Raw genomic sequence first — 24,446 nt, 5'->3', positions numbered from 1 at the left:
CGTTTCATGGGCTCATTGGCTAGGGGGAGAGGGGAAAATACAAGGACAGAGAGGAGAGGGAGAGAAGATCTGGATTTAATTACAAACATTCTGTGAAAATTATCGCCAATGTCAGTGCATCCTATCAGGAGACAAAGGAGAGAGTGATAAAAAGGTCTTACGTCATGTGACTTTAATATAATAATATATAAAATAATGCATAGATATATGCATAATGAAGTAATAATAGAACTAGAATCAATGAATCCTTGAGTTGTAATAAGCAAGTTTGCTGCACACACACTAAATATTCAGTCTGTTATCCAAGAGCACTACATGCATGCAACCTAGAAGGAGGCACAGGGGTATGTTGTTATAAAGCACACTATGTAGTGGGGAGACACTGGCTGTTTATGATTCATAGCGATACATTTTGCTACTACATTTTTTAAAATAATGGGAATTGGTTGCTCGTTACCACATATCAACCTGAGGAAATAGTTTAGATCTTGCTTGTGATTTCCATAGGCAAAAACAAGATATAACCAGACCAAATTAAAAATCAGGTAAATTAAGTTCAGCATGCTTCACTAACGTGGTGTTGTCTGCTCATGGACTTTTCAAGGCTGTTGCCCATTTGTTTTGGGTTTTTAACAGGCTTTACTAATACCGTGATTATTTTCAATATTAGGAAGACCACACTAGCATCCGCACCTGTTGCATACGCGATGGCCAGCAGGTGACGCCAAAACCCTTGGGTTTGGGCTCCAGGGAGCTGAGAGTTTGGCTGTCAGGGGCTGAGGCTGTCAACCTGAGGTCCTGGGGGGAACTAGGACCCCTCAGAGCACAGGGGAGCCGCAGGCCCCGCCCAGGGACTCAGTGAAGGAGACAGCGCGTTGTGGGGAGGGGAACTTGAATGAGGACAGGCAGAGAATGTGTGTGACGCTTTGGAGCTTCCTCGAATCTTTTATGATTTAGGGCTAATGGTGGTGGAATAAAAATCAGGACAAGCAGGAGAGGAAGAGGGTTTATCATAAACTGTAGACATTCTCAGTAATGTCCATAGCAGTTTATTCAGTCCATAGCAGTTTATTCAGTATATTCAGTATATTCAGTCCATAGCAGTTTATTCAATTTGTGGCATAAGAGGACATGAAAAAAATCAGATGTAATATATAGTGTATAATAATAACATAAATATGCCACAAGTGCAACAATGATAGAAGTAAAGTCAATGAATCACTCCATTCTACTTCGTCAAAATTGCTTCTGGACACACAAAAAAGGCAGCTTCTGACCCTGTGGCGCCGCTATGTAGCATTGATGCGAGTCAGGTGTGTATGCTGTGATAAGGCAGTTTCTCTATTGGGAAAGCAGTGCCGGTTTATTCTTCACCATCTGGGCTCTAGTGTGAACAGCTGCATAAGTGACAGGGAATAGCCGATTGCGTTTAGGTAACCAATAACCAATGATCACCAGGGGTGCTGTTGTCCATCCATGAGCGCAGAGCTTCCTGCGCTGCGCCCTGAAGGCCGGCAGGGGGCGCGCCGACCCGCTGCCCCTGGCCCGCGTGGAACGCATGCGCATCTGCGCATCTCGCTCCTGCCCTAGACGCTAGCCCGGGGACGTGTTCCCTCGGGGGGCGATGGACTAGGCGACACCAGGGACTACGAGGGACGGTATCTGCCGTGAGTGACGTCTCTGTGCGGCCGCACTGGTGGGAGGGGGCTGTTGCGGGATGTTTCTCTTAAATAGCGAGAGAGAAGCTCTTGTTTATCCGCACGGCCCGGCGTGGAGGCTTTTCCCAGGACGTATTATCCGGGCGTGCCCGTTCACCCAGGGCCTTTGGGTGGAAGTCACAGCATGCTGTGGGCAGGTGCAGGGATTCGGGATCGTTTCGGGGGATGTGGGGGCCCTGGTGCGGCTCCGGGGTGCACACGTGCACGGTGGGGAGGGGTCGCGCAGCCCCGGGACCCCCCAGGCGGGACGAGGACCCTGCCGCCTTCGCTGGGGGTGAGCGCCCGAGGTGCCTGGTGCAAGGTGTAAACGTTTTAACCCCTCGTGTGTCCTACGCATTAAAGCACAGGGGAAAGATACGGGGAGTTTACAAAGTAGGTGCCTTAAACCTGATACCACGGTTTTCAGTGTAAATAATGGCTTAAATCTGTGCTGAGATAAAGGCCGTATCTAAATGATTTGCTTAATTGGACGGAAGAGCCCTTGTTAAAGAAGGGAGCCATGATGACATTCATCTTGATTGGCCTCCAGTGTAAGCAGGGCCTGCCTTTGGATTATTAAGTACGTGAGGTTATCAGCTACGTAACAAGGGAGTGAGTCAGCTCCTGTTGGGAGAGACGGAAGGAGGCTCTGGGTTCCCCCCAGTGTGGTGACCGCGTGCCCAGTAATGACGCAGTTTTGGTGGTTTTGCCCTCCGGGTTCTTGTGGGTCGCGGAGAAAATTTTCCTCAGGCGGGTGCAACGTCTTTTATTTTGTCAAGGAATTTTAAATTTGCTGACAATTGTGTATTCAGATTCTACGGCTTTACAAATAAGTGAAATGCTTAGATTTCAAATATAACGAAATGAATACAAATTTGCATGCCGAAAACGGAAACACCGTGAAAGGATATAAAAGAGAGTGTTTAAAAAAATTTGTTTATCTATTTATTTTGAGAGAGAAACAGAGAGCATGGGCGGGGGAGGGGCGGAGAGGGAGGCTGAGAATCCCTAGCAGGCGCCGTGCTGTGACCTCGATGACCTGAGCCGAAATCAAGCGTCACTTAACTGGCCAAGCCACCCAGGTGCCCCTCAGAGAGAGTCTTCACAAATCATGTTCATGATAGGCAAATTCAGTATTGTTAACATGACACACCTCCCCAAATTTGTCAGTAGATTCAATGCCATCTGAATCAGAATCCCGGTAAGTTGTAGATTTTTAAAACCGTTTCCAACGTTAGAATAGCTTGCACACTTAGAGAAAGTCGAAGATTCCTCACCCCCTTCGGCTCATTCCAAAAATTAACCCAAAGGGCCATCGCGATTAGAGAATGACATTGGCGACAGAACAGACCCATAGGTAAATGGAACAGAATTGAGGGCCTGAAAATAGACCCATAGTCACCGGAGCTTGGCCTTCGGAGCACAGCGGTACAGCGGGAGGGGGGGTGGGGTGGATTCTTTTCCGTAACAACTGCAGCAACTGTTCGGCCGCATGGAGAAATGAACAGAAAACCCACCACACGCTAGAACTTACATAAACTTAAAAGCAAAATGCAAACTTAAAAAATTCTGGAAAAAGAAAATACCTGCTTGAACTTGGGCATAGAGGTAAGTTTTTGTATACAACACCAAAAGCATGATCCATGAAAGAGAAACATCGATAATGGCGAGTTTCATCAAAATTATAATGTTACTCTGCAGAAGATTCTGCTAAGAGAATGGAAAGGCTTCTGCAGACAAGGAGATCTTTGCATAACAGATACCAGAAGAAAGGATTTGTATGGAAAATATGGTAAAGACTCATAACACCTAAAAAGAAGAAAATAAAAAAAAAGGTAAAAATGAGTAGAGTTCTGAGGAGAGATAACCAATACAGAACTTAGATAGCAAGTTAATATACAGCAACATCCTCAACACCACTCACTTTTAGGGAAAAGCAAATTAAGTGAGTTACCACTTACTACTGCACATTAAGATGATGCTAAAATTTAGAAAAATTCACAAAACATTCTGCTGACCAGCATGAGGAACCACGAGGACCTGTGGTGGGAAGGAATGTGACACAGATACTTTAGAAGACAGTCTGGCAGGTTTCTTACAATGCAAACATGGTCTCGTCTCATAATAATTGTATTTCTAGATATTTATCCATCTGGACTGAAAACTTATACCCACACCATAACAGCACACCAATATTTATAGCAACTTTATCATGATGGCCCCAAACTGGAAGGAGCCGACACGTCCTTCAGTGGGTGAATATATAACCAAAACGTACAACCGTGAAATGGAATAGTATCCAGCGATGAAAAAACAATGAAGTATGAAGACATGGATGAAGGTTACATGCATATTTCTCAGTAGAAGAAGCCAGTCTGAAAAGGACACATACTGTATTATCTCTATGATCTTGGAGAAGATGCAAAACTATAGAAATGCTAAATAGATGAGTAGATTCCCGGGATCTGTGAAAGGAGAAGATTGAATAAGTGAAACATTCTAAATGACTCTTTAATGGTGGTTACCTGCCCCTATGCATTTGTCAAATCCCTTACGATTTTACAGCAAAAATGGTGAATCTTAATGAGTTTAAATTTGAAAATAATCCTTTGGGAACTAGCTTAATCCCAAAATGGAATAAGAATGTTACAGAATGAATTTGCTAAAAAGTATGAAACAAAGAAACTGTAGGTGGAGGAAGGATGGGGCTGGCCTAAGTAACTTGGAATGAGTGGAATCTGTAAGACCAAAACCAAAAGGAATTGTTACATAAACAGTGTACTCAACTTGATAAAGTTCTTTCCCGGGGAGGTACTAGTTAACAATTCTGAAACCACTATACACATGAACTGGAATTTAACAATTAAAAAAGGATGGCGGATAGCAGGAGCCAGGTACCTCACTTTTAGGGTAGGAAGTTAGAGATAAGCATGGAAAGGAGGTTAGAATAATCCATGTTGGATACATCACTATGAACTAGTGCTTAGCTTAGCACAGATACAGATGACTTTCATAAACAATATTTATAGTTGGGTGTATATTCGTAGGTTAGCGCGTGCACACACACAGTTCCTTGCACTGTCCACTGAGAGGGTCAAGAAGCAATGGCACTCCGTAGCAACAAGCACATTTAGCTCTAGAACCTGGGTTTAATACTGGTCTCCAATAGGATGAACCAGGGCTCCTCAGAGAAATGGCTGATATTAGGACTGGGCAGGAAATGTACAGACAATCCTGAAGAACCTTGAGTTTCTAAAAAGGAAGTTAGTTAATAAAACAAAAAATAAAGATGAGGTTAAGCCAAAGGAAAACAAGAGCCGAATTAAAGATCTCCTAATGCCAAAGTTGAAATACTTTGGACAACAAAATAAAGTAGAATTGAATTCTGATTCAAAGTATAAAATCTATAGATATGAATTGATGTGTATACATGAATGGGAAAGAATAGATAGTACTCTTACCAAGAGCAAAAAAGTAACTGATTCATAACGTTGTTCTTCAAGGAGGTGGAACATAACTCCCCACTCCTTAAATGTGGGCTGTATACAGTGACTTCCTTCCAAAGAGTATGAATAGTAAGGACGGGAAAACAAGTAAATTCACAGTGGAGAAATCTGACAGCACTATTAAGTCATTTTGAAAGCATAGAGCCTTGATAAAGAAGTAATGAAAATGGCTATTTACCTCTGTTATCTTCCTCTCAATACCAAAAACCACAGACATTCTAATCATGGGGGGAAAAAATCAGATAAACCTGAATGGTAGTTCTAAAGACTGTCAAAGTCATCAAAAACCAAAATCTAAGAAAATGTCATAGCCAAGAGGATCCTAAGGAGACATGATGAATAAATATGATGTGATATACTAGATGGGAGTCTGAACAGTAAAGATAAACCTACAGAAGTCGGAATGACGTATCGACTTTAGTTGATGACATATTAATTCATAAATTGAGTCAAAAATGGCATAGTGGTGCAAGATGATAAGAGAGGGAACTGGGTCTTAGGTATATGGGAGATATCTTTATATTTTTGCAAATTTTCTGTAAATTTATTCTGAATACAATCTATTCCAAAATTAAAAGTTTATTAAAACTCCATTATAATTTTCTAACACTTACTTACATATTTGATTATTCCTACTGTTAATAACTCATAATTGACAGTGTACTAGTCATATTATCTATGTTTTTAATTTGGAAGAATTTTGACATAGATGGGTAAATAGAACTAATATGTGATTGTGTATTGCATATGTTTTTTTTGTGTATGTGGTTCTGGTATAGTTGAGTTTATGTGTCTTACTCTCTAAAAATAGCTTTTCTAAGAGGGTCAGCATTCAGATTTTAAAATTCTCTGTCATATCTTGTCTCAACATTTCCAAAGGCTGATTTCAAGCACTTCTAATGGTGAATTGATTCATTGTAATTGGCATCCTTACTCCAAAGGATTCTTGTTCTTCTGTGTTTCCATACACACTTTTAGCACAGTCAAATCTATCCAACTAAGAGAAACTTGTTAAGGTTTGTAAGAGTGTAAACAGAATGTAGCACCATGAAGATCTGATAGCTTTTCGTAGTGCTTACCCAAACAGGAGAGTTTTAAAAACATTTCATCTGAGTTTCGTAGATGGTGGTTTGCAGAGTAACAAAAAGTAAAAATGTCAGACTATTTTGTAAAAGCTTCCAGATGCTGTTTTTTTGGGGGGAAAGAAATACCTCATAGTGTTATTGGAGGCCCAACCCTAGAAATGGTTGTAACTATAGTTGGCCTTACAAGCTACTGTTAAGTTGTTATAGCTAACGTAGTTAATGATCACAAAAGATTTGCCTGTTATGTTTAACAAAATTCAAATGGAATTTCTAATGAGGAAATCACAGTAGGCCTCAAATACTGTTAAGAACATATGAAGCACAGGCACCTGGGTGACTCAGTTGAGTGTCCGACTTCAGCTCAGGTCATGATCTCAAAGTGCGTGGGTTGGAGCCCTGCCTCAGGCTCTGTGCTGCCAGCTCAGAGCCTGGAGCCTGCTTCCGATTCTGCCCCTCCTCCACTCACACTGTCTCTCTCTCTCTCTCTCTCAAAAATAATCAAACATTAAAAAGATATTTAAAAAAAGGACACAGGAAGCAAAATACATTTCATGCTTTTCCATTCTGCAACAGGAGTCATTCATTATGAACAATATACTAGATTATAAGGTATGTTCACATAACCATAAAATATCAACAGTCAAAATAGTTTATTGACTTTACTGATATGAAAGAAAAGCTGGAAATGATCTTATTATGAAGAAGTTAATGAAAGATGATTTTGATATAAAAGTGTACCTGGCATGAGCCATGACAACAGAGCAGCTCTGGCAAGTATATGCAAGGGTGGAAGCTGTTACCACCCTGTCTCCCTACACCCCATGGTTATGGGAGATCTGTGCTCTGCTCAGCTCATTATTTGTATGCAAAATTTATTCTGTGCATTTAAGTAGGGTAGTCTTTTTAAATAGTGTACAAACAAAAGCTCCCCATTTTTTGTGTGTGAAATTGGTGAGCAGGTGGGATGTTCTCATGGGTTTGAAGACTACTTGACAAACACACAAGATGGGGGATCAAGCCAAATGCAGTCAGGGTGCTTCCTTCACAGATTAATGGCATCGATCAAATTAGTGACATGTATCAAATGTGTATGTTCAGAATACCATACTACAGCGATTAGTTGCATAGAAATTTATAATTAGCATAATGTGTTGCTTTAGCATGGTATTAGCATGGTATTTTGAACAATGTGGAGACATTTAAGAAAGCTTTCCAAGGAAACATCTCAATTTTTAAAAATATATATTCATGGAGTTCTTCTAGATCAGCCATGTTTGTAAATGCGTTACATGATTTAACTCATTCTGTTCTCAAAAAAGCCTATGAAATATTATCCACAATTAGTAAATGGTTAAATGATTTACTCAAAGCCCCACAGCTCCTAAATGGTAGACGTGGTCTTCAGACAATGTCTGGTTCTAAATATGTTCCTGTAACCTCTGCCTTGTACTGCTGCTTCTCAAGCTAAGATCTGGATATAACACCCACCAGACTCTGAAGTCAGAAATAATTCTGTGTTCATCTCTGCATCCTGAGCTCTCAGACCAGTGCCTGGTATGTTTCATGTACACGGTTTTGATGAATAAATGAACACTCAAGGAGAATTCTCCAGAGAAGTGATACACTGAAATAAAACCTGTACTAGAGACATGAAAGCCAAGTATTGTGAAAGGTCTCAGGGTCCAGGACCTAACTTGGGCTGATAGAATTAAGACCAGTTTTATGGAGTGACATGTGAGCAGTGTTTGAAAGGTATTAACCACAAGAATATTTGTGTAATGTGGAAAACAGCCTTGCCAAAGCTCTGAGTCTTGAATTGAGTTCTCCTGCTGGGTGTTAGTAAAATATACCAGGAGAAAACAATGTTAAGTTCCTCTGGGAGTTTGTATTCTACTTTTGGAAATGGAGGTAACTAAAGTATGGAGTAGGTTTAGGGTTCTACTAAATTTTTGTCCTGGGAAAACAACAAAAATCCAAAACTGTGGCAGCAGGGTATTTCCCATAATTCTTTCTTATAGGCCATAGATTAAGCTTTCCGCAGAGAAATGCACGCTAATAACTTTTTATGTTGTAGTGTGTCTAGAAAATAAAGGTAGGGGTATTTAAATATGTTATACCATGATGATGTGTGTTGTCTCTAAACACAAGGCAGTTAGTTGGGGTCTTCAGGAAGTAATAAAATGAAACTGAATCCTTGATAAATTGTTGGTTATTCGGAATTTGGACACAACAGATAGCATTCCTTCTACATATTTACCTAATGTTAGTAAGATTTTTTAGAGAGTAGAGGTAAGTTAAAATCTTCAAATGCCAGGGGAAACAGAACTGGACTAGGAAAACAAAAATTGCAAAATTAAGTTGGAGAATGAGCTATTGATAGTTCAAATAATTGGGGGGATGCTTCGTGAAGAACAAAAGCTAGTTGATTTCAGTAAAACAGCAGTGTGATGTTCTAACTTGCCCACCTACTTTGCCACACTCCCCAGCTTTGTGGCAGCCGTGAGTGGCCCACGTTCCCCACGCAGCCTTCTGGTGCCAGGGCAACGCAAACGTCGTTCTCAGGGAATCGTAGTTGTGCGTTCGGATCCGTCTGGGGGCTCCAGGAGGGACGGGCTCTCCTTTTGCGATGACCTTAGAACTTTCTGGGGGCTGAAGGACCCTCCTGGCTGGCAATGTCAAGAGCGTCTCAATGAAATCTACTAGCTGCACTTGCAGGGATTGAGCACAGGGGCGGGAGGCAGGCGGACCAGGGAGCCCCGGAGGGAGGATGCTGGGAGATAAGCCTGCCGAGCGCCGAGGCATCTGAAGGCCACGCTGGTGCCTGCGGTTGGACACGTGCTGGGAAAACGTGTGAGGGCACCACAAGAGTCCACTGTCAACACTGGAGCAGGTGCAGGGAAGGGTGGGACAGGGCCGACGTCCTGCCCAAGCCCTGGAGGAGAGCGCCTACAGAGTCAGTCTGCCGTGACTGGCGCCGCACCGGGGTGTTTTGGCTGCGGTTGTTGAAGGAGATCGGTCTCAAGTCACGAGGTGACCCCTGAGCTGACAGAACAGACTTCAGGGCCACACACGCCCAACAGCCGTTACAAAGAGTTGAGAAAATCACTGAACAAGCGTAGTAACAACAGACCCTGGGACGGTAGGAGAATCTGATTTCTGAGGACAGCTTCTAACATTCAAAATATCCAGTATTCAGCAAAAAATTATGAGTCATGTGAAGAAATCAGAAGGTATACCCCACCCTCGGGAAAAGAAGATCAGACAGATGCGGTCTCTGAGGAAGCACAGACCGTGCACGTGCTGGACAGAAGCTTCAGAACAGGTATCTCCGTGAGGCTCAAAGGATTGAAGGAAACCAGAAGAACGTTATTTCACCAAGTTGGGAGTTTCAGTAATGAGACAGAAGTTATAGGACGGAATCAAATAGAAGTTCTGGAGCCGAAGAGCACAATTCCGAAGAGTACAATGACAAAAGGCTCCAACCCTGGATTTGAGCAGGCAAAAGAAGTAACCAGTGAACATGAAGAAAAATCAGTTGAAATTATCACCTTGTTTATAAATGAGCCAAAGATGGTCTCTGTATTTTTTATTTCTTTGCAGCAGACCAGGCCCATGAGCTTAAAAACCCACCAGTGCCAAACTCGCATTTTTACACCCAATTGTTGTAAACAGCTCGGATTAGCAGATTTTTAACCATTCAGAGCCTGCGTGCTGTGCATACTGACATTGCACCTGCTAGCCACTAGCCATAAAGGTAAACCGTGGACCGTCCAATCCTCTCAGCGCTGCTAGCCCCCCGTAGATGTGACCCGGGGACTCCCCGTGTGCGAATGAGACTTCATCTGGACGCGAAGATGGCTTTCCCCCCGCCCCGCCCGGAGCTCTGTTGCCAGCTTCCCCTTCTGGGTGGTGGCCCCACACGGTTTTCCTCTGGAAGGAGTCAACTTGTGAGGGACTTCCCCTTACAGCAAGTTGTCAACGTGCCACCCAGGCAAAGCTAGTTGTGTCACTCCATCACCTTGTAGTCATGGATTTTCCTTTATCTGCCCTGAAGTCCCTTGATCTCAGTACAGCGGCCCAGCACACTTCCATCCATAGGTCGGTGGAGATAAAGCCCCTCGGAACATGAGATCCTCTCAGAAGGGGGTGTGTGCGTTAATCTTAGGGGTCCCAACTCTAGCACAGGCCCCACCCCCAGGAGGCACCAGGACGGATCCCTTCCTTCCTGGAGACACGCTGGGGCAGAGGGTGTGTGATTCCCAGCCGAGCCACCAGAAATGGTCTCAAATTTAGTTGGGGCTCAGGATTATAGCTAAAATCAACTGTAGCATGGGGATAAGGTACATATCGTTATAAACAGGTGACATATAATACAACCTGTTTATATTTTTAAGAATGGTTATGAAATATTTCAATATAAAAATAGGGCAGAGGGGTAAATTCACATCTCTGCTTATGCAATGTTCCTGGCAAATACAAAATACCTATTACCTGTAATAACAACTTGGTGTATGTAGAACCGAGTTCTTAGTCTTTCCAGTAAGTCTGAAGATGAAAGCAGTAAGCTTAATTCTGCCTTAGAACTGATGAGTCACAGAAAGGTTCAGTAACAAGATCTCACTGGCTGTGACAGTGGAAATGAAAACCCATGAGGTTTGTCTCCAGGGTCTGAATTTCTAATCACAAATTTGTCCCCTTCATACCTCCCTGTGTCCCTGCCTGATCACAGACCGGCCTCTCCAGCCTGGGTGCCAAGATGTTGGACATTGATTGCTTATTGTCCTCGCACATGACTCACCCTGGCTGCAGGGTAAAATCACTGGTGGATAATTTTTAAAAATGATCTGGGGCGCCCGGGTGGCTCCACTGGTTGGGCGTCTGACTTTGGCTCAAGTCACGATCTCATGGTTTGTGAGTTTGAGCCCCGCATCAGGTTCTATTCTGACAGCCCGGAGCCTGGAGCCTGCTTTGGATTCTGTGTCTCCCTCCCTCTCTCTCTGCTCTTCCCCCGCTCATGCTGCCTCTCTCCCTGTCTCTCAAAAAAAATTTTTTTAACGATCAGTTCCACCCAGAGATGTGCTCATTTAATTGGTCCCAGGCTAAGATTTTAGGATTGTGGCAGCTTGGGAAGAGAACATCCCCCCTTGAGGTTTAGGTCCAGTATTAGGGTTTGTTGAAGGGCAGAGCATTTCCAAGGCCTGGGACCAAAGCTGGGGAGACGGCCCCTGTGAGAACTTTCATTTTGTTTGGAGAAGAGTACGTTACATGTATGCCAAAGTCTTCTGTGATGTCTGACAGGTTAGGGGATTTTATGGTACTAGTTTTCTTTGCAGGACTGTTTGGGGGTACACGGCCGTAGCTCTGGAGCGCAGGTAGGCACATAACTCAGGACTCACTTGAGCAGATGTTAGGTATGGGTGTGGGTTGAACTCCTACCCCCAAAGAATCTTCGTAGAAAAACTCCAAGGAATGTCGTTGGTCTGGAAAGACCACTGCCTGTTTCCCTGGCCCCATGTGGTCGCCTAGGGGCACAGGCAGGAGACAACCCTGAAGCTTACACTAATGTCCAGTAGGGTCCTGCCGGGCCGGGCCGAGTGTCCCTGCTGTGTGCCACCAGGGCGCAGGAGGCAGCTGACGGTGACACGTTGGAAAGAGCGGACCTGATCTGTGTGGAAAAAACTGCTGGAGAAAGAGGGAGACATGGAGTCCTGCTGAGTCTCACCCACGTACTGAGGAGCAAAGGCTCGAGCCCCTGTTTACAACCGCGCAGAGAAAACTAGAACTTCACCAACATTAGATTTTTCAGCAACAGGGTTTATTGTTTATTTACAAGTAATAATCTATTGAAAAAATTTAATTTCTTACAAACTTCTGCATTCAGTATTCCCGGATCACCTTACTATTTTGCAATTACATGCCACATTTTCCCCATGAATATTTTCTCAAAATCCTGAACTATTTGCTAAATTCTACGTCAAAAGGCTCTTTTAGAGGTTTTTGTCCCCCGACTTAGTTTTCTGATGTGAAATCTAGCTGAAGTTACCTCCGCTTTGGTTTCACGACTGATGTCTCCTCAGGGTAAGAACTTTAACGTTGGCTAAGAAGTGAGTGACCACTGGATTCTCCTCTGCTGGTGACACTGCTCTGTAGGGTCTGTGTCCTCACATGCGCCACGGGGCTTCTCTGTGAGCCAAAGGGTTCCCGTGAGTCTTCACCGCGGTGTGACTTTTGGTGTTCCTCAAGAGCGTTCCTCCTCTTCCATCTGGGGCGAGCGTCTACTCAGACCTCACTGAGCTTTCTTGGGCGCAGGCCCGGTGCCCGCTGAGCGGCTTGCACGGTGATTACCGATCTCGGGCTTCTCCCGTGCGGAGGTGCCGAGGCCGAGAGCCGTGGCCGCAAACCTGTCCCTTCCTCGCATTTACAGGGTGAGTGCGCTCGTGTCGCCTGCGGTCGGAGCACTGACCGAAGGTCTTGCCGCGTGGACGGCACACGGCGGATCTCTCCCAGAGAAGTTTGCGTGAGTCCGATGAATGAGACCGAACGACGTGCGAGTCCTGTGGTGCGTTTCAGTGTTAACCGCTGTGGTGGACGTGGCGCCCGCCTTCGTGACAGTCGTGCCACGCGGGTCATGTGAGGTCAGGACATTTGCCGAAGGCATTCCTAATTTTCTCTCCGTTGTGGGTGCCCTCGTGTCGTCTCAGGGCGGAACACTGGCTGAAGGCTTTCCCACAGAGGTGGCACTCGTACGGTTTCTCCCCAGTGTGCGTTCTCTCGTGCCGTCTGAGGGCAGAGCATTTACTGAAGGCTTTCCCACAGAGGTGGCATTCGTACGGTTGCTCCCCCGTGTGCGTTCTCTCGTGCTGTCTGAGGTTGGAGGACTGGCTGAAGGCTTTCCCACACAGGTGACACTCGTACGGTTTCTCTCCGGTGTGAGTCAGATTGTGTTTTCTAAGGTCAGAGCTTTGAATGAAGGCATTCCCACAGAGACGGCATTCGTAGGGCTTCTCTCCGGTGTGCGTCATCTCGTGTCTCCTCAGGCTGGAGCAATTGCTAAAGGCTTTCCCACACAGATGGCACTCACATGATCTACCTCTAGTGTGAAGGTGCTTGTGTTGATTAAGGTACGACTCACTAGCGGATTTTTGACACTGTTTACTGACACAGGGGGTCTTTTCTGTGGGAGTCAACAGACGCCGAGTCACCATGAAGCTGCGAGTGAAATCTTCTTCCAAGTCACTGCATTCAAAGGGATCCTCTGGCGAAGGAGACTTCTGCTTTGGGGAAAGAGGTGGAAGGTTGGTAAAGCTTTGCCTGTGTCCATACGTTCCCTTCTCTATAGGAATAGAAATCGTTCAGTGATGGTCTCCAATCAAAATTCAGTATTACTTGCATACACATGATAGGTTACTCCCCTGCATACATGAAGATTTTCCCTTTTGTAGCATCCCAACCGCAGAGCTTATTACCTGATTTTGGAGACCTTAACGTGTTTCAAAGACTAGGCATATGATCAGTGTTTATGAACTTTTGATCAATGTTTAGAAACTTTTTCTTAAAGATCTCAGGTTATGGATTTGAGCTCAGATTCATTAAACCTTTTGCTCAAAAACAAAAGGCTTAATCCCAATTTAATGTAAATTAGGCTATTGTGCTCAATTACTAACATCCTATTTCCAGGTCTTTGAGTGAGCTGGGTGACTACCCCTGGAACTCACCTCTGGCGTGACCGTAGATGTGTCCTTGCTGCTGATACGCTGTGGGGCTATCATGTCTTGTTCTTTAAGGGCACTTTCCCCACCTAAAACAATTGAAAAAAACACAAATATTTCGAATGGCATTAGGGGAATGAAAATGTTGAAAAGCACCAAGACCCATGGGATTAGGTTTCAAAAATCAGCACTTTGACGGAGGCAAATAAATCAAGGGATGGAATACTCCAGGAATACTAAGTAATTGGCAAGTGAAGATTTCAAATTGAATTATAAAAAAATTCTAAGGGAGAGAAGTTGGGTAGGCAGTGTGAGTTACTGTGTGAAAATTTAACTGCGATAAGTACATGAATATGCTCTCCCTAAAGCCAAAAAAAGACAGTGGCAGGAGGAAACATGAACCGTGCCTGTCACATGAGAGGAATAATGGTAACTGAAGAATTCTGCCCCAGTGTCCTTCCTCGCATTTTAGGAAGCATCCCTCACTGGATAAGACCTTCAGCCGGCATTTCCAGGAACATGCTCCCTACTGAGTAGGCACATCGCCTACTAAGCACAGGTCCCTGCGGCTCACCTGGACCCTGGCTTTGGAGAGATCCGCTTCCTTCAGCCCACAGCTCTTCTCCCTGCTCCAGCTGGAAAATCACATCCGACTGGCAATGTTGGTACCCTGGTCATTGAAAAAAGGTACATGGATTTTGAATTCTGTGCCGATAAAAGTCCTCTCCTTTCCCGAAGCTAGTAATTATCATCAAGTCCAGGACAGGCTACTGAGGAAGGACAAGGACAACACTGAAGTTCACCCCAGGCACAACTTGGATAGAAAAGAACACTGACATCCAGACAGTGTGTTCACGACAGTGAAGACCTCTGGATGCTGATGTCCGTGCCCAAGCTCAAAGAACGCCAGTCAGTCAGTCTGCATTACACACTGAATATCTCCAGAGTGGGTTGAATATTATTTTCAAACAGACACCAATAAACATAAGCTCTACAAGAATAACCAAGTTCTATTGTTTTCATTAGTCTGCTTTCAACTCTTGCCACAGTGACTAGAGCAGAATAATTATTTAGAAAATGTTTAATCAGCTTATTTCTACATTCAGAAATACTGAGTTCCCAGTTTTCTTTGTGTTAGAGACTGAGTAGCAACAAAGACATTAAATTGTGGCTAAGATTACATTCTAGTGGGGTGACAAACTAGATGGAGCAAAATACAAAGAAATAACTTATTTTTCAAGGAAGGTCTATGAAAGATTCAGGGAAGTGTGGAGTGGGTATGTCGAAGCTATTCCAGATCCCTGTGGACAGACGGACTGACTACCTCCCGACCCACCCATCTGTATACGTATACATACATACAGATACACACATACGTACTGGCACACTCACCCAGGGAGACCAGATGACGTATGTTTTCCAGCATCACATCTCTGAACAGCTTTCGCTGGGATGCATCCAGTAGGTCCCACTCTTCCTGGGTGAAGTCTACAGCTACATCTTCAAATGTCACTGATTCCTGAAACATCATGGATATTCCGGTTTAGACCGAGCACTCCCAACAGGCGTCCAGAGTAGGAGGGTTGAGCCGACAGCTCTGAGGAAGGGGGCGGAGGCGCCGGGTGTGTCGAAAGATCAAACTGAACGTGGGGCTCCGTCAGCTCATTCTCAGTACTGGATTGGCAGCTGCCTTTCAGATTCATCACAGAGCTACATCCAGTCTGAAGCAATAAAACTTCTTTATAAGGGGGTATCATGTGAAGCGTGACATAATATTACCTGGAACTTTAAAAAAAACAACAACAACTGGTATTTCTAGGGGCTCCTGGCTGGCTCAGTCAGTAGAGCAGGTGACTCTTGACCTCTGGATTGTGAGTTCAAGCCCCACACTGGGTGTGAAGCCTACTTACAAAAGTAAATACATAAAATAAAGACAAAGTCTAAAATAAAAACTGGTAATGATGGTTTCTGATATGTGATTATAAAACTGGCACTTGAAAATTAATAACTAAAACTCACTTTCTGGTAATTTCAAGTAACTTGACCGACTCACTGTAAGGCAAACAATAACCGTGACTTGTCTCTTTAAACCATGACGCCATTCCCATAGGTAAACATTTAATAAACTGTTACGAGTACTGGAAGACCTGATAAACTAATGTACGAAGTTCTTCCTATCTAAGTAAACGTGTATTAAATGTAAGCCATTTGCCTGTTACTCCTTACATTGTCCCAAGAACCTTGAAACCGTCTCTAGCATTCTTCAAAAATGAACAGGTTTCATAAAGAACTTGGTAAAAATAGTGTCGTCTCGCTCATCTCTATGGGACGCAGATATTCATAATAAAGGACAAGGTCAGAAGGCTCAGCAGCAAAGCCAGGGACCTCTGAGACGGCTGTGCTGGGGGACAGTCCTGGCCTGACCGGTTCTGTGCCACGAGGACTCCCAATCCCAATCTTCTCTGGGACCTCAGACACCAGTTTTCACCGTCTCCTATCTGGTCCTTCTGCTAAAGGATAACAGAAGTCTCTTGACTGGTTTTGGTTTATTTAATTCTTAAAAAGTTTCTGCAGGATCTTAAATTGTACTCTACTCCCTTGTCCTGAGTATATAGCCACAGTTATGGAAATAATACTCTCTATACACTAATTGCAGCTAAGAAATATTTTCTTAAAAGGTTAATTACAGTAAGGCAAAATGTGTGACTGGGAACATGAATGATAGTGAAAAGTTAGTTCTCTTTTTAAGAGTTTCCAAAAGTACAAATAACACTCTATCAAAACTTTAAAACTAGACAGAATGAGTGACTCTTCATGCCTTTTCTGGCCTAAACTTTTCTCGTGCTCCTTTCACACCCAAAGACCCCAACCAGGACCTGTAACACTGGACTGTCAGAACCCACCTCCCTACTGGACTACAGTGTTGCCCTCCTGGCTCATCTCTTCATCACAACCCTTTACAAAGGACCATTATAGCCAACAGCGTGATCAGTGAGTGAATCATTTCCCGGTAAGGATATGGACTAAGTTAGAGAAAGGAATCATTTCCCGGTAAGGATATGGACTAAGTTAGAGAAAGAAAACTTCTTTCTTCTTTTCTGTAAATACATAAGCTTGATGGAGGAGAGAGTAAACTAGTGTGAGGTGGAAAGGTTATTAGTTACTGAGGAGTTCCTGACCCATTAGAACCATCCCAGAGTCCTGGGGAAATTTCACTGGAGCTCGAATCCCTGAATACTTCCTGACTGCACCTGGAATATCTGTGCCAATGGGAAAATCCCGCCCGTCAGATGGCACAAGGGTGTAAGCGGAAAGAGGTGATCCCCACTCACCAGTGGCTGCATTGTCAATAACCCAGGTGCAGGTGTCTTTCTCTGGGTCCTCGCTCACTGGCAGTCCAAGCACTAAGCAGGCAAAGCTGAGGACGGAGAAAGAAGCCATGAGATGCAGTCCTGCACATAATGTCCAGTCTAAACTGTCATGAAGCCCTAAACCTTCACCTGGATGTGACACTCCCCACCCAGCCCCACCAACCTGCAGCGCACTCTACAAGAAATGCAGAGGGCTCGCCTCCTCTCCCGTGGTCTAAAGTTAAGAAGACTGACTACAGTTGCTAAAAAAACCAAAACCAAAACCAAAAAAAAAAACAACATACAAATATAGATGTCTCAGGATAAGACCACTGAAAGTATTGAGTGTATATGGCAATCGGCCCACGGCATCCAGAGTTCTTCAGTTCCCTCTGTGACTCCGGAGCGTGGGGATCCTGGACTTCGGCCGCACATCGAGTCTGATTTCCATCTGGAGGTAAACACTCGACTTTCCTACACAAGCAGTGGTTGTCCAGCATCCATGGCAACCTTCTGGAGCCACACTGCCTTTCTGCTCTCCCTCAGCTCCACCTCTGCGATCTGCCCCTCCCAGATGTGGATGTCAAAAAACTAAGTTTGTTTTATGATAGGATTACTCAGTTCAAGGACTTACTCCATTTGGAGAGATCAGTGGCACTCATTCTGCTCCCCTGCATCAGAAAGGAGGAGTATAGGAGTCAGAGCGTTCCTGTTATGTACTGTCCCAACCCTCCAGGTCAAGGACATTCAGGTAACTTGGAATGGCTGGGGTTCAGGAGGATATCTAGCTACTCTTTGATTATTTTAGCTAAGTGGTAGCACAAGGCCTTGAAATCCGATTCTGTATGAATCTTCATTAGCTGCACTATCCTGCATCACACACACACATACACGTATACGTACATGCACATTTACGTATATACACAAATGTGTGTGAAAGACAGAGAAAGCCATTTATAAACTGTAAATTCTCCCCTAAAATACCAATAATAATTAAATGTATTTCATGGGAAAATGACGACAATGTGTCATAAGCAAAAATAGGATAACTCACCCATTTGTACCTGAGGTCCAGAAAAAGAGGGAAAAAAAGGAAATTTGTATCAAATGTGACTCTGCTTGGATATTTACATGATCCACTTATTTAATCCTCACAATAAACTGGTGATTTTAATTGATTTACTAATTTAACAAAAAACCCGAAGAGAAGAGGTTCAAAACACTTTCTGTATTTTAATCTTGCTCTGCCTGTCTCCCATGCTCAATCCTTAAGAATCACACCCCATGCCTGCGTTTAACCTGGAAAATCATGTCACTTCTGACTTAATGAGAAGCCCTCCGCTGTTACTACAACGCCCTCTTCCTACTTTTTCAAGAAACACACCCCACACTCAGGTCTGTGTGCGCGGGAACCGACAGCAGGTGACTTCCGTGCACCTGCCTTTTCTGTGGCCAAATGTGACCCATGTGGCAAAGAAGCCGATCCCTGCCTAACACCAGCACCACCACTCCTAGGGCTTTTCCAACGTGTCTGGCATCTCTACCTTGGAGAAGTGAATCATTCTTCCACGCTCCATAAATACTTCAAATCTGCAGGCTCTTCAATCTACACGTTCTCCCCTTTCAAAAGACACGATTCTTCCCTACTACAATACTGTGTTAGTTTGCTCAGGCTGCTGTAACACGGTACCGCCAACCGAGGGGCTTAAACAACAGAAGTGTATTTTCTCATGAATCTGGCCGCTGCACGAGACCAAGGCCTCCCCACCCAGTGTGCTCACAGCTGTCCTCTCCCTGTGTCTCTACACTCTTGCTTGGCACACATCGGTGACATCAGTCCCTCTTCCTGCAAAGACACCAGTCAAACGGACTCCGAGCCCGCCCCACTGACCTCATTTTCCCTTAGTTACCACTTGTGAGGCCCAATCTCCAAATACATTCTTAGGGTTGGGACGTCAACATTTGACTTTTGGGAACACAAAATTCAACCTGTAACAGAGATGAATTTACATACAGTGACATTCTGCCTCAGTTTTCCCCACAAGTCCTACATTCATGTCCACTGGTTATTTTTTTCTATCAAATTGAAGTCCTGTTGCCTCTAAGGCCAGCGTGTCCAACTGAATTCCTTTCTCCTGTTTTGTTCAGAACTATATTATGAACTCTCCTTTCCCCAAAACATGTCCATCTCTCCACAATCACCTATCTCCTCATTGACGCTCATTATCTCTCTCGTAACTTGAAGCAAAAATCTCCTCTGGACGGATTTTCTCTCCAGCCCCTGGCCTTCCATCCTCCCTTCAGAGCCGAACCGGAAGTGCTGGTGTCCCTCACTCACGTCGTCCCCTCCCTCCGACTTCCAAAGACCACCAATGATTACTTTGTAAGTACACGTTGTTAATATCACTGTCTCCATAAATAAATCCTTACATGGAAATGAGGAGGAGTTAAACCCTGACCTCCTTTTCTGAACATCTTGCTGCCGTTACCCGACACTTTAAGTCTCCTCCACAATCGGTCCTTCTCACATGTCCTCTGCAAAGAATTCCTCAATCCTGTCGGAATGTCTCGAGACTTCACGTAAGCTCCTGCTCTCCTTTTATACCATGTCCTGGTAGGCTCACGCATTTCTTCAACTGCTCCACATTTTTTCTGTTGCTGTCCCTAAATTGAAAGTAACCAATTTCTTGTCTGGATTCCATTTCTGAATGATCACCTCTGCGTGCAAACGTTCATACACCTAAAATGAAATATTTCCCAGGACAGTAACTCCAGCGCTCGAAACATCAAATGTATTCCTCCTCTGTCTGAATCTTAGCTAATGGCTCCATCTGAGTGTTGGTATCGTAAATGCCTTCATCCACCCGACAAACACACTGCTATTATTTCTAAACTGGCCACTGGCGTCATTCTTCATTTCCACCTCCATCCACGAACGTCCTGCCCCATACTCCTCCTCCTCCAGTTTCAGTCTGCATCTCAATTATACAGAGACACTTTCACTAAACTCCAACCAGAGTAAGCCTCTCCCTTGCCCTCCGCCTTGACTTAAACAGAACTGCTGCCCTTTCAGGTCCCTCATGAAATTTGTTGTTATATATTTACTTACTTATGCTGTCCTCTCGATGGTCTAAATGCGGAAAAACGCACCTATGAATGGTAGAGTTAGGCAAGTCCCCTCTGATCGTTACATCTGAATTATGAAAACAGAGAAATTCTATGCCCACAGTAAGGAAACCTCCCCCCAAATGCCTGTGGTCAGATAAACCATCATTTTCTGATTATAAATTCCTCTCTGAAATACAGGAGTCAGTCTTTTCTGGTATAAATTCTCTCCAGTACTTCCCCAGACCCAAACAGATGGAAAAGCTAACAAAGCCAACTCTTTGAGGATGCAGCCACCACACAAAGACCCTCAGAGTTTCTTTCTAGTTCTAGACAGATCACTCTTTCGCTGGTGATCCGTCTTTATAAGCAGTTGACAACGTCATCAGTAAGGTAAACCAAAAGACATACCCTGGCCAGTCTGGATGACAGTCAATATAAATCTAATTGAGGCATGCGTTTTTTTTCTAATTAGGTAAATCATATAGATGCAGTTAAGGAAAAAAAGATGATGCTTTTTTTTGTTTCTAACAATACTTTTTAGACTCAGGTTCACTGCAAACTGAGCATAAGATACAGACAGTTCCCATATACCTCCTGTCCCCACAAAAGAACGGCCTTCCCCACTATCAATATACCACCAGAGTGCTACATTTGTCACAATTCACGAACCTACAGTGATACATCATTATCACCCAAAGTCCTTAGTTTTATACTAGCGTTCACGCTTGGTGTTGTAAATTCTACTGGTTTTGAAAAACATACAATGACATGTATCCACTGTTACAGTATCATCAGAAGATTTTCACTGGCCTAAAAATCCTGTACTCTGCCTATTCATCCCTGCCCACCACCCAATCCCTGGCCACCAATGATTGTTTCACTGTCTTCATAGTTTTACCTTTTCCAGAATGTCATATAGTTGGGATCATACAGTATGTCTTTTTCAGATTGGTTTCTTTTACTCAGTAACAGGCATTTAAACCTCCTCCATTTTCACTGGCTTAAAAGCTCATTTCTTTTTACCACTGAATAATTTCTACAGTTTGGCTATACTACGGTTATCCATCACCTGCTGAAGGAAGGACCTTGGTTCCTTCCAAGTTTTGGCAATTACAAAGAAAGCCGTTCTAAAACAACCACGTGTAGGTTTTTGTGTGGACCTACGTATTCCAACTCATTTGGATAAACAAGAAACATGACTGCTGGATCACATGCTAAGAGTCTGTTTAGTTTTGTAAAAAAAAACCTCCCACTATCTTCCAAAGCAGCTGTACCCGTTTGCATTCCTACCAGCAATGAAGGAGAGTTCCTGTTGCTGTGTATCTTTACCAGCATTTGGTGGTGGTGGTATTTTGGATTTTCCCCTAGAATTCTAATGGCATGCAGTGGTACTCTCATTTTTATTTTAATTTGTATTTCCCTAATGACATGATGTTGAACATACTTTCATATGCTTATTTTCTATCTTCTTTGGTGAGATGGCTGTTCAGATCTTTTGATCCCCCCCCCCCCTTTTAACGTTTATTTATTTTGAGAGAGAGAGAGACAGAGAGCAACTGGGGGGGAGGGTCAGAGAGAGAGACACAGAATCTGAAGCAGCTCCAGGATCTGAGCTGTCAGCACAGAGCCTGATATGGGACTCAAACTCAAGAGCCGCGAGAGCATGAACTGAGCTGAAATCGGATGCTTAACCGACTGAGCCACCCCACTTTTGCCAATTTTTGAATGGAGTTGGTCATTTTCTTATTGTTGAGTTTTAGGAATATCTTATATTATGGTTAAGTCCTTTATCAGATGTGTGTTTTGCAAATATTTTCTCCCAGCTTGTGGCTCTGTCTTCTCATATTCTTCAGTATTGAAGCAGAAGTATTTAATCAAGTTCAACTTATCAGTTCTTTCATGGATCATGCCTTTGATGTTGTAGCCAAAATGTCATTGCCAAACTCAAGGTCACCTTGATTTTTTTCCTTTGGGAGTTATATAGTCTTGTGTTTTATATTTAGATGTTATATATTTTGAGATAATTTTTTAGGAGTATAATGTCTGTGTCTAGATTTTTTTTTTTTTTTTTTTTGGTATATGAATTTCAATTATTACCTGCCCTCTCACTGTTGAAAATGCTTTTTTTTCTCCATTATATTTCTTTGTCAAATATCAGTTGACTGTATTTGTATACAGTATACTTCTGGGCTCCCTGTTGTGTTTCACTGATATAGTTGTCTGTTTCACCAACAGATTACATAGTTTAATTCGTCATCCTTCTAAAGGTCTCAAAAGCAGTCTTCATCCATCTTGTGGATTTGGGTTGTTACAGGCAACACTGGAGAGAAGCTAATGCGAGAGCTGTATGCTGCTCTTTATTTTCAAGAGGACTCGTCATGTGACATCTCTCAGGCTGTGAGCATCCTGGTGACTCCAGATAAATGAAACATTTGAGCTTAAAATATATATTTGGCTACCGAGTGTATATATTTTACTGTCAGGAAATAGAAAAACAAATCAGCATAGGTCTCTTCATCAGATTTAGTTGATTGATGCCTAACAACTGTAAAACCCTACAAGCTTCAAAGTATTAAGGCTTTCTAGAATAAATAACGTAGCTTCATTACTTATTTTACTATAAATAGGATGTGCTTTGTTTTTGAAAATAAGTTTCAAAGAAGTAGGACATATCTTAAGATACACGGAAATCTCGAGATCCAAAAGAACAGATTGTTTTTGAAGAAAAATCATTCAGTATACATTTTAAATACAAGCATTTGATTTAGAAAAAATTGTCATTTTCATCCTTGTCATCAGTATCACTGGCATTATCATCACCATCAAAAGCTAGTGTCCTAAGGCCAAAAGAACGTCGAACCAGGTCCTGCTGGAGCCAAACTGTTCAGAGGTCAAGGGCCAAGGCTCTGGTCTCAGCCTGCTGGGGCCCCAGCCAGGCTCCCCCACATGCTGGGTGATGGTTAAATTGAGATGGCCTTTACTCCCTCATAGGACTATTGAGAGGTAAAAATGGGTTAATGAGTGTAACGTTTTCACACTGAGTCACTGCTGTAATTACTTGTATCGGGAGCAGCAAAGGCCAGCTGCAGCTAAGTAGGCAGGAGTACGTGGCGCGGAGGGTTTTGGATCCAAATGTGAACCACTCTCCACAGCTCCCTGAGCCCATGTTTTTACATCTGGCGTCTCCCACGTGTATTTGTCTTTTTTCATGGTCTTCCGGATAGACTGATCTTCTATAGACATAGAGCCCAGTAAATAACAGCAAACTGTTAACACAGAGGAAGCAGTAAAGAAACAAGCTACCTTATATTCTACAAAGTGCTGACAATGCCATGATAGCACTTTCTGAGCACAATTAAAAAAAATTAAATAGCCACAGTGCAGCGGTGAGGAAGACAATAGCCCAACATGAGCACCAAACTTATGGGGCTCCTGACTTAACACCAGTCACAGTCTTCCCTTTGGTCTGGGGTGGACACTGGGAGTCTGCATTTTGACAAGTACACCAGGGATCCTGATGTAGGAGTAGAACCCTGAAAATGTGACATAGTGGCCAATAAGCTAAAGACAGATTCTTAATATGGATTCAGGTCACCATAAGACATGGCCAGATTGATCACTCACTCATCCCTGGTTGAACTGAAATCATCTGCCTCACAAGCACTTGTCTCATTCATGGGCCACAGGCCAGCTGGCTTTACTGTCTCACCCGTGCACAGCCCTTTTACTAGAACTTCCTTCCCATCCCCCACTTGGCATTCTTGAACTTCCCCTTTAAGAATCTGATTACATATCATACCCCTTTGGGAGATGGGATCCCCTTCCCTGAACATTTAGTCTAATGTTGGTGCCAAACCTCCCCATTATCCCAGGAGGGCATTTAGGACACCTCCCTGCAACTGCCACCTTGACTGTCTCCTTCTCAGAGCTGTGTGAGCTGAGGACAGCAAAAACACTTGGCTTGGCTCATTATTGTCCCCGGGTCCCCATA

General features: G+C 43.7%; 1 protein-coding gene and 1 long non-coding RNA gene across 6 annotated transcripts in view; one reads left to right on the top strand and one right to left on the bottom strand.

Moving 5' to 3' along the window:
- The first annotated feature begins 1,574 nt into the window (after window positions 1–1,574).
- LOC132691488 (uncharacterized) lies at window positions 1,575–23,376 on the top strand. Its single transcript, XR_009615801.3, has 4 exons — window positions 1,575–1,667; window positions 13,453–13,583; window positions 19,593–19,730; window positions 22,691–23,376. It is a non-coding gene; the product is annotated as an uncharacterized LOC132691488 (long non-coding RNA).
- Window positions 12,087–24,446, bottom strand: part of LOC132691487 (zinc finger protein 705B-like) — a 31,600-nt gene continuing 19,240 nt past the window's right edge. For 2 of the 5 annotated variants that reach the window (XM_060652838.3, XM_060652839.3), the window contains exons 4-8: window positions 17,330–17,415; window positions 15,390–15,516; window positions 14,572–14,667; window positions 14,004–14,086; window positions 12,087–13,562 (exon numbers count right to left, since the gene is read on the bottom strand). In XM_060652838.3, the coding sequence (XP_060508821.1) occupies window positions 12,915–13,562; window positions 14,004–14,086; window positions 14,572–14,667; window positions 15,390–15,516; window positions 17,330–17,341 (966 nt within the window). In that variant the 5' untranslated portion in view covers window positions 17,342–17,415 and the 3' untranslated portion in view covers window positions 12,087–12,914. Of the gene's footprint in view, window positions 13,563–14,003; window positions 14,087–14,571; window positions 14,668–15,389; window positions 15,517–17,329; window positions 17,416–17,981; window positions 19,600–24,446 lie in introns of those variants that run through there. The other 3 variants (XM_060652841.3, XM_078445238.2, XM_060652842.3) reach the window with 3 other exon arrangements.

This window comes from Panthera onca, chromosome B1 (assembly GCF_046562875.1).
Source record: "Panthera onca isolate mPanOnc1 chromosome B1, mPanOnc1 haplotype 2, whole genome shotgun sequence".
NCBI classification, from domain to species: Eukaryota; Metazoa; Chordata; class Mammalia; order Carnivora; family Felidae; genus Panthera; species Panthera onca.
The sequence above is the reverse complement of the archived record's forward strand: the minus strand, read 5'-3'. Positions and strand labels throughout refer to the sequence as shown.